The sequence below is a fragment of the Pipistrellus hanaki genome, assembly GCF_964339955.1.
Source record: "Pipistrellus hanaki genome assembly, chromosome: 4".
Taxonomy (NCBI): domain Eukaryota; kingdom Metazoa; phylum Chordata; class Mammalia; order Chiroptera; family Vespertilionidae; genus Pipistrellus; species Pipistrellus hanaki.
Window position 1 is genome coordinate 37,430,124 of NC_140506.1, and position 11,104 is coordinate 37,441,227.

At 35.7% G+C, this 11,104-nt stretch overlaps 1 protein-coding gene across 4 annotated transcripts in view; it reads left to right on the forward strand.

The window, feature by feature from the left end:
• Positions 1-11,104, forward strand: part of SCAMP1 (secretory carrier membrane protein 1) — a 94,748-nt gene that overhangs the window by 55,639 nt on the left and 28,005 nt on the right. For 2 of the 4 annotated variants that reach the window (XM_084881338.1, XM_084881337.1), the window contains exons 9-10: positions 1,258-1,408; positions 8,801-8,892. In XM_084881338.1, coding sequence (XP_084737464.1) covers positions 1,258-1,408; positions 8,801-8,889 — 240 coding nt within the window. In that variant the 3' untranslated portion in view covers positions 8,890-8,892. Of the gene's footprint in view, positions 1-1,257; positions 4,061-8,800; positions 8,893-11,104 lie in introns of those variants that run through there. The other 2 variants (XM_084881339.1, XM_084881340.1) reach the window with 2 other exon arrangements.

Sequence of the window (11,104 nt, forward strand, 5' to 3'; positions counted from 1 at the left end):
CTCTATTCTTTTTGAAATGACTTTCTAGTATTCATACTTAACTTGAATGTCTTTGACTCATTCTACTTTTTTTTCACTTGACATTTACTCTATAATTACTAGTTCCTATCAGGTTGGGGGAAAGGACTAACTTTGATGTACTGCCCCCATCCTCCAAACCTGCTTTGATTGCATTTCATTCAGGGTTCTAATTTAGATCTAATCACAGTGCAGTATAATTACAAATTTAATTTTCGGTCTCTTCCTCTCTCCCCCCAAGTTTGTAAGCATATAATAAATATTTGTTCTAATTTGCTTTATTATTTCCTTTCTCAAATTTGTATTAAATTGAGTGGCTGACGTTGTATGTATTGATGTGCTTCATCATTTATGCATCTTAAAACACATGCTAATAGAGTATTTTTAAAACCTTACTCATTATAAGAAATCCCAAGATTTGGTGATAAATCAGTATGGACAGACAGTTCACAGAATTGTTTCTTTGTAAATCCTTTAAAATTTGACCATTCACAAAAGGTTAAATGTATACAAAATAGACAGCAGAAGTATCTTTGAGGACATAAATAAATAGTGCTTGGTACATTAAATGATAAAATTATGTCATAGGACTATAATATGGTCAGTGGTATATATATCTCCAATACAGAAATAGATAAAGCATTATAAAATATTTCTTTGATTTGTTTAGGGTAGTAAATTAATGTATTAAAGTCAGAATGTATCTTGTTATGTCAAACTATTTAATTAGGTACAGCAGAAAATAAAGCTTTTTTCATTTGATTAAGTTCTTTAAATTATTTTTGATTTGGTGTAGGGATAATTTTTTCTGTATTGGGGATTAAAAGGAAAATCTATGTTAAGGAAATATTTAAATACAATATTTTGTGTCAATGTGATGGCTGATGTTTTTGATCTTAGAAATTGTGCCTAGAATCTACTCCCTTTTTTTTTCTTCTTTTTTTTTTGAGTCATGTTGTTAAAAAAAAAAAAAGCTATTGAGCCCTAGCTGGCTTGTCTAAATGAATAGAGCTTCAGCCTGCGAACTAAAGGGTCCCCGGTTCGAATCCGGCTAAGGGCACATGCCTGGGTTTCAGGCTTGATCCCCAGTGGGGGGATGCAGGAAGTAGCTGATCAATGATAATTATCATTGATATTTCTATCTCCCTCTCCTTCTCCCTTCCTCATATATATAAATGCTATTGAAAGTGAATGTATAGATGACAACTTACCATCTTCTGCTTTTTTGTGCCTCTGTAGGTACATGGACTATATCGCACAACAGGTGCTAGTTTTGAGAAGGCCCAACAAGAATTCGCATCAGGTGTGATGTCCAACAAAACTGTCCAGACCGCAGCTGCAAACGCAGCCTCCACTGCAGCAACTAGTGCAGCTCAGAATGCTTTCAAGGGTAACCAAATTTAGAGAATCTTCAAACAATACACTATTACCTTTTGACTACTTTTTTTCTTCATTTACTATATTCTATAAATATTTTTATGTTCAGTACACACAGCATGTATATCTCCTATTGTGCATGGGCAAAAACCAGAAAAACTTCCTAGTCTTATTATTTACCTAACAGTTTCTTAAGATTTTAGTGCCCCTTTGCAGAAAAAAATATTACATGCTAAGTAAATGTTCTCCATATATGGGGGCAATGAATGTTCTGAAAATTATTTCAGTGACAAGACACTAAAATTAATATGGTACTTATGATTAAAAATGTACTTAGTAATAGCTGCAGTCATTCTTTCAAGTATCTTAGGCTTAAGGATTACACATTGGAGCAGTAAATAGATGCTTCATTTCTTTTTTCTTATTTATATTGCAAGAAATAGACCATCAGAGACTTGTGGATTTTTTAGATTGGCTTGCTTTATTAGCAATTTCAGTCACAAGTGAAGAGCCTATGTGCATTTCGTAGTAAAGAACGTAAATTTTATCTTTTTATTTTCTTTCTTTAGAGTAGCCGATATTTTGATATCATTCTATGATCTTGCATGGGCACTACGTTTTTTAAATTAAAATAATTATTTTGGGTTCTGCACTGCTTATGGTTGTACAATAGGGGAGTCATTTGTAAAATTTTAGAAATGATTTTCTGTAATAGTTTCTTTTAAATAAAAGTGTATTGGGGTGCAGTATGAGAATATAATATGTAGTGCATTATCCAAAAGAAACGGTGGAAAATTGATGGAATAGAATGTACTGATGAGAATACCTTTTTTTTTTTTAATTTTCAGTATTCATATCATAGTAAAATATTACTGTATGAAACTTTGGTATATTCTGTGGCTACTCTTTTTCATGGAACTGAGAATACGTTTGGCAGCTCTTTTTGTGGAGGGTGTGTGTATGTGTGTAATTTTTAACAGAGGTATTAAAGTCTAGTCTTAACTCCCTGTCCATAAAGAACGTACAGTATTTAAGGGATTTTTTTAGTCTCTCATCTCTAGTGGCATTAAATTTTAAAAGACCCTGGCATTTTACATATAATTGAATCTCTACTACATATCAGTTTTTCAAATTTTGAGACAGACTGAATATATTAAAATTTTTTTAGTAATAGAAAAAAGAAAACATTTAATTTGCACCGAGAAAGAAAATACACAGTTGAATGCATTAATTATTATATAATCAATTTAAAATTATTACTATGCAGCACAGGAATTCTTATATTTGGGTTAAAGTTTGAACCATCTTTAATACTGATTAAGAGACTCAGTACATTTGTAAAGTCATGATACTGTGTTTTACAAGGAATTAGCTAATTTAAAATTATAGAATAATAGTAATTTATTCAACTTTATTTTAAATAAGGATCATTTATTGGATTATATTATTTGATAATGCACATCCCTTAAAAAAAAAAATCATATGGGCACAAATGGTTAAATCACTTTCATTCTTCTTCCCAAATCTGAAGTTAAAATGAAGTCCATGCTGGGGCTGGATGGTGAGTTCTTACTATTTAAGAAAAAAGCTTTGCATGATAGTGCTACTAGGTGACATAGGTCCATTCCAGTGGGGTTTCCATTTGATTTATTTGGGACTTTATTGAAGTAATTGGAATCTATTTCTTTTATTTTGATGAAAGTAGGGTTCAGAGTATGAATTTAAAGCTGTTTGTGAATATTTCTGATCAGTGATAATCTCCACCTACTTTCTCAACCAAATAAGCCAGTAGTTTTTCAGAATCTATAGTATTATTGAAAATTTGTTTCATCTGTGTGCTCTATTGAGTGTGGATTTTACATATATTGAAAATGTTCACCACAAAATACAAGAACACTATATCCATTACTAATTTATATCTCAAGTTCATTTTTCTTTTTCTTAAAAGTGCAAGTGAAAGCTACATCATAAGAGACTTTTGAAAAATGCTGAGATACTTTCCTTCAAGAACAGGAATACCTTTATCCTACAGAACTCCCCATTGTTAAATAGCAAAGAATAATTACAACCAACAGTATCTTTTTGTGTAGGTGGGGAAAATGTTGTTATAAATTCAGTTATCTGGGTTAATATAAGCTTATGAGAGAATTGTTTTTTAAGGACATAAATGTGCATTAAAATGAGGGCAATGCTTACAGATTGATAAGGTTTGGGATTTTAAATTCTTATATTTTCTATTAACAAAATTGGTAAATAGTCACATTTTCACCCAGCAAAAGATTGGCATTTGTTAGTGTTTTATGCTTCATATTAACATTACCATTATCAGAATCATGAAATTGTTTTTTTACAGTGTAAGCACCCATGTCATTTTTTAGTCTGCAATATTAAGTGGTGGCTGTTTTTATTTAAAACTGAAGTTGGAACACTGGAAAATCCTTCCTCAGTGACTTGTAATTTGGGACTTGGATTATTTATGTAGGGATGTTTGTATATTTTGTCAGTGAGTATAGTAATACTGCACTGCCATCATGGTGATTGTCATGGTTCTATATAAATGCCCTCCATCTGTCCCTCTAATGTTGCATGTCTCCGGTGGTTTGGAAGTTTTGTATATTTATTGTATTAAGACAGAGTGTTCTAAAATAAAATGCTGTTTAATGGATGTTTGTTTGTATAATTTTTAAATACTTCATTAGCACATCAGAAGCAGAAATCATGCTGAGGGTTTAATGTATATAGAAATTCCACATTTGAATATTAAAAATAATCTGTATAATTCTGTCATTTGCTAAACAAAATAAACATATAAAATATTAGTTAAAAACTCTTATCAACATAAAATGACAACCTTTTTTTGCATTAGACCTTTATAGGTAGTGGAATATGAGCTTCACTCATATTAAGTGACCACTTTAAGGTCAATATACACAGACTGCCTAAAGATTTAAAATGGAAAAATGTGTTTTGTGGTTCACATTTTTCCTAGTGGGTTAGAATAAGTGCCTGTATATTAGTAGGTCATTGATGTGAGTGAACTTGGTTTCCTAACCTCGCTATCGCTGGTTTATGTATCAATGAAAATACCTGTTTGATTTTTCACTGATATTTAAAGTGATGTTAAATCATGATGAATCTTATTTTGATAAATATGTGTTCAATTAAAAGAGGAACAGCATTTTCAATTTTCTGGGTTTACCTAAAAACATTAGTTTGAATTGTCATCGTATATATAATATATCCTTTTGTAAATCATGTTGTGATAATGTATAGTTTGCATTTTTGAGGGAATTTGTTAAATTTATTAGTTGTTTCTGTAAATTATTTGTAGTAGCATGCTTTTAGCTTTTTCTGAAAACATTTAATTTTATCTTTCTTGGTAAAAATGTATGTTTAGAATGTTACTATATAGAACTTACCATTTAACCCATATTTCCCCATTAGAATTACCATGGTTGTCACACACCATTTCACTTAACTCCTTCCATTTTTTTCTTAAGGAATATGTTTAGAGGAATCTGTTGATTCCCTGTGATTAAGACCTTTAGGAGTGAAATAAAAGTGGTTAATGTAAAAATAATTAATGATGGTTAAAAATAAAAAATACCTTATTTGATAAATTTTAAAGTAGCATAGTATAAATTTATTTAGCGTACAATAATACATTTTAAAACATTAGAGTTGTTTTAAGTGCTTGTTTATTAAACTAAAAAAAGTTGTATCTCAATGGTTAAATATTATGGAAAGAAGTATTTCCATTAGAGATTATTGATTGGTATTTTTAAACCTATTTTAAGTATATAGAGAGCAAGAAAGAAATCTATCAAAATTTACTAAGCCAGGTATTGCCACTGTTCTGTCCTAGATACTAGTAGGTACAGTATCTTTTATTGAAAGATTCTAGAAAAATAGGAAAAGACTCTTCTCTTGTTTTCTTACCAATCCTGAGGGTGCCATGTTTGCAATTTAACGTTGTGATTTTGGTAGGACAAAACTTACAAACTGTAGAATTTTCATTGGCACTGTTAATGTTTTTAAATGGCAAGGGACATGGAAGCCACATTGTAGCAATGCAGTAAGTATTAAATTTTATGTTTATCCAAATCTTGGTTTGTTGTTCAGCTCATATCTTTCTGGGCTTGGCATGGCTGATGGTGTAACTAAAACCATCTTGCCATTAAACCCATTTTATCTTTTCTCTAATGGGTCAGGAAATAGTTAAGTCTCTTCTACTTAGTAATGTTTCCTGTTATTTGTCCAGAGAATACATTATGTATTATCTTCTTTACATTTAAATAGTTCTAATTTATAAAATAATAGTATGCAAATTTTATTTTTAAACACTTAAATATAATCCAACAATTCTCCATAACTTTAATAATATTTTGTGGGTCAATGATTCTCAAGATAAATCATGGTTGTGGTAGTTGTTACTATTGGCAATTTGTACGATTCTTCAGGTGTTTTTTTGGGGGGGGTGGGAGGGCAAAAATTGCCCAAATCACTGTGTTTTATCTGGTGATCAGGGTGATTCCTACAATGTTATAGTCACCTCCATGAAAACTGAGCACACTGCGCATACACATTCCTCAAACTCATTTGTTTTTCTAGTATGAAAGTAATATATGTTGAACAATTGCAAAATATGGAAAATGATAAATGAGAAAATAAAAATAATTTGTCATTTAGGAATATCACTGCCAATGTTTTATTGGATATTTCCCATTCTTTTTTATCTATACATAGTTTATGGAATTAAGGGCATAGCAATGTTTAACTTTTTGAATCATAAAATTAATACACTTCAGTCTAAATTATAGGAAATATTTATAAGCTAAAGAAGGTAAAAGCTGCTCATAATTTTATACCCATAAAGTAACTAATATTAATATTTGGTTTATAGCTTTCTATTAATTTTCTGAGAAGACAACTTTTTTCCTAAAATTAAAAAATAAGATTTCCCTCTATATTGTAATAGATCCTTTTAGGGACGTTTATTGATCTCTAAGAAGCCCATTTCTTGGGGCCCCTGAACTGGATGTCATCTAGCCATGGTGGACCCATGTTTGGCTCATTACATTTTTCCCCTGGGTAGATTTGTCCAGAACTATACTCTTTTAGTGGCAAGATGGTTTTAGCTGTACCATATTCTTCTGTGAGGAAAGAGTCACCATCAAGCTATCAAAGACAAGTGGGATAGATGGACATAGAAAAGACCTTGATAGCTTTGCATTTCCTGTATGGGGCCTGACTGCTCACCCATATTTCATCCCATTAATCCCAGTAATATTTATATTTTGTTTTCTTCCTGAGCTACCTTGAGTTGGTTTCCTGTTACTTTCAACTGGAGAATTTTAACGAACACAAAAGTTTGTAATCTTTTTTCAGTTATGATGTAAATAATATGTTGAACTTTATTTCACACTAGAGGCCGGGTGCACGGGATTTATGCATTGGTGGGGGGCATGGCCTGCAGGGGATCAGCTGCTGTGGGAGCACCACTCATCTCGGTCAGCCGAGCAGCTGTGGACCCGCCCTCTGAGTGGCTGCTCCCTGGTCCGGCATCTTCTATGGAGCCAGAGCACTCGCCTCTACAGAGGACCTGGTTGGGGCCGGGCCCAGGGACAATAGCACTGAGAGGCCACAGGATAGGCCTCAGACCTGCAGCAACCACGAACCTGCCTCACAGCCTCTGGAGTCAGCTCTATGAGCCCAGTGGTGGCTCTGTGTGGCCTGCATGTGTCCAGAGCCTGGGGTGAGGAAGCGATGATTACAGCCTGGGTTCCTGCCTGTTGGCCTGGGGTCCACAGTGGGAGCAGCTGCTCATTCCAGTCAGCCGAGTGGCTCTTCCACTGTGGTTGTGCACTGACTACCAGGAAGCAGCTCCTATATCGAGCATCTGCCCCCTTGTGGTCAGTGTGCGTCATAGCAACTGGTCAAACAGTCGTTCTGGTCGTTCTGCAGTTCAGTCTCTGGGCTTTTGTTATAGAGGATAAGATTGTTGAATGTATTTCTATAACATTTAATAGCTATACAACTAGCTTCCTTTATATACATGTATCATAAACTATTTTTGAAGTCCTGTTATTCCTTCAGGTTCTGATTTTTAATTTTTTTATTATGAACTACAGGCCCATTGCAGGAAGATTCCTGCAAGAATAGGGCTTCCTTGGGATTATTCCTGAAAGAATAGGGCTTCCTGTGGCCTGAGCGAAGCCCAGACACTCCAGAGGCAGCCTCGCCACTTGCCCCCCTTCTGCCCCCTGCCTGGCTGACAGGCCTGGACACTCCAGCAGCGGGGCTGAGGGGACTGGGGGCTGCCATCTTGTGGCTATGGGAGCCGCCATCTTTGTGACAGAGTGATGGTTAATTTTCATATTACTTTTTTATTAAATAGGATAATTTAATAAAATTTGTCAAGGAATATATTGTTGCTAAACTTGGGGACCCAGGCTTTTTTTCTTTTCTTAGGATAGATTGCTGGGACAAAGCATAAGCTCACTTTTTGAGACCTCTGATGTGCATTGCCAAATTGCTCTCCATAAAATTGTATCAATTTATATCTCCATCAGCAGTGTAGGAAAGGACCTCTTTATTACCAACATTGGATGTCCCTTTTTTAAAAAGCCTTCCCTATGGTAGGTTTTGATAGATAATCAGGTGGTTTATTTTCTTTATTTTTTAATTTTTTTATTAAGGTATTATATGTGTACCTTAATAAAAAAAAGGTACATATCTTTCCATTGCCCCCCAGGTGGTTTATTTTCTGAGCATTCTTGTTTCCCATAGATGGACTCGTCCAACACTACCTGTTTTATTCTATTGTGTATTTTGTTTTGTATTGATAACTAGGAGTGACCAGGTATCCTGCATCCACAGTGAAATCTTCTACTTCCTGAAAGCTCGAAGCTAAAGATGATTAATACAGGATGGAAAAAGAAAAGGTGGCCTTAGGTAGCCAGCCATTGAGCCTCTGTAGGTAAAATTAGATTGGTTTTAACACCAGGTGATGTTATTCTTCACAAATTTTTAAAACAACTCTTAATTTTTGAGATCAATTTTAAATTATATTCTGTCTGGACAGACGGAAGATTTTCTTAATTTGCTTCTAATTACTTTTAGTCATTGAGGGTATACTGTATATCAGAGACTATATAAATGCTTTACTTATGGTACTTTACTCCTCACACCAAACCTATGATGTGATTTGTATTATTGACCCCATTTTTATAGAGTAGGAAATTATCCTGAGAGAACAGAATGCCTTTCTCTTCAGGGAGAGGCAGCTAGACCCATGTCCCCTGACTCCTGCCAAGTGTGAGGCTGCTTCTGCCCTGGGGTGCCAACTCTTTCCAAGTCCCTGTTTCTTTTCCATCCATCCACATTTCCAGTAATTTGTATCCAGGGACAGTGGATCCTAGGGGAAAAAAATCAACCAAGAAAAAGTTACAGCATATATTTCTGATGTCTCCAGACCAAGGCCTACCTCCATAACATGTGAGTACCTGCTGCCTGCTCTTCGGCAGTATTAACTTACTAAACGGTCTTTTGCTTTTGTGTGTGTGTTTGGAGAAACTTTAATTGAAGACAAATCCTTATTTAATTATTAGTTTAACTCTGAAGAAAATATGTCTTTTATGTAATTATAACAGCTGCTTATCCTGGATAAGAGATTATAATAACAAAAACTGTCAAACTGTCATTTGTTTTACTACTGTCATATACTCAATGGATTTTTAGTGACTGTTTTTAGGATTGAGTAAATTGAGACACATGGTCCATCTGCTGAAGTATGAAAAATTACTAGGTTTTTCTCCGAAAAGGGAAGAAAGAGCAGTCCGGAAGGACTGTCATGGCAAGTTCATCAGTTATCATCCTTTGGTGTGGCCTTTTTGGAATTATAAGTGGAAGTTGTTTAGCAGTTTACTACAGAGATGTTGGCATCCTCAGGGTTTTGTATGGACCTGCTTTTCACCCTAAATATCCCAGGAAGAAGGAAATGACAGCTGTTTGAGAATGTAGACTTTGGTGTCAAACCTGTATTTGGGCCTTAGTTAGCTTTTTTATCTGGAACAAATTACTTAATTTCAGTTACTTAGTGACAATCCTATCTAATAAAGAGGGAATATGCAAATTGACCATCACACCATTACAAAAAGTGGTGGCACCCATAGCCACAAGATGGCAGTGCCCAGTCCCCTCAGTCCCGCCAGAGTCCATCTGTCCTTTTAGCCCCGTGGGGGGGTAGGGGAGAGGTTGGCAGGTATGCATTGTGGCCAGACCCACCTTCAGCCTCCTAGCTGCCCAGGACTGGCCCGAGGCACAGGCAAGCCTCAGATGTTGGCTGCCTAGCTGTCCAGGGCTGCCCAGGGCTCAGGTAACCAGGGCCAGCCGAGGCTTGCGCTGCCAGGAGTGGCAGCAGCAGAGAGGTGATGGGGGCATTGCCTTCCCCAGATCACCTGGTTTCCTCCTGCCCTGAGGGCTCCTGGACTGTGAGAGGAGGCATGCTGGGCTGAGGGACTCTCCTGCCCCCCTCCAGTGCATGAATTTTTCATGCACCAAGCCTCTAGTTTATCTATAAAATGAGGATAATAGTTTCTATTTATAGGGTTTTCATGAATAAATGAATTATATAAAATGCTTACCACAGTACTTGCACATAGAATGTGCACAATAATTAAAAACTTTTGCTGTCTGCCCAGGTGTATTGATGGCTCCCAAATCTCTCATTTCCAACCTGGTCTTCTCTCCACAGTATATTCCTAGCTGCACATAGGACTTCTCCATTGGCAGCCTAGGCTGGACCTTCCTACCTTACCTGTCTCTGTTTCTCTTGGATTCCTGGTCTTGGTGGTGGCATCACTTTCCATCCAGTGCCCAAACAAAACACCTGAGAGACATGCTGGACTCTTCCTTTTCTGCCCTCACCCCTTCCAATCAGTCACCTGACTATCCATTCTTTCCCCCTGACATTTGTCTAATTCATATAATTATCTTTGCTGTCACTTGCTTTAACTCAGGCTTTCTTCTCTTGAGAGTGCATTATAGTGGTTTTTCCCAAACACAGGCAGTCGGTTAACTACTTGCCTTCTGATGTTAGACTTTTGAGGCGATTTGACTACAAAAAACCAAAGAACTGTTAATATCTAATTTTTTTATTATTTTCTTTTCCTATGTGGTTTTGCTACTTCCTCTTATTTACTTATGTTATTATCTATATCCTGTATCCCTAAGCAAAGTGAACAGTTCATGTCTTAAAGACTTATCTTGCAGAACTCTTCAGGGTGAGGAGGAAGCTGCAAGGAAGAAGATAGTGGTGGGGACAGCAGTAGGATGGCCCCAAACACATGACTAAGCAGCTGATAGGGATTATGAAATAAAGACAATTATTGTTTCTTGCTGATTTAAAGAGTAGGCAAAAGTTTGCTTTGATGATCTTATTCTTTAGTGTTTGAGTTGAAAAAGGTACTGAATTATTTGAAACTACCGAAATAACCCACTTAAAGGAAATGTCAAGCGTAGTCAAGACTGTGCTTACATGGCTTTATGTAAAGCAAAGACATTAAGGAGAACTAGGAGTAAGTCGAATGTGTTCTGGAAGGGCTGTCATGGCAAGTTAAACCAGCAGCAAAATTGCTAAGTAAAAAACTAAGGATGAGTGGGGGGCATACTCGAAGGTTCCCAGTCTCTGCTGAAATTTAAAGCCGGA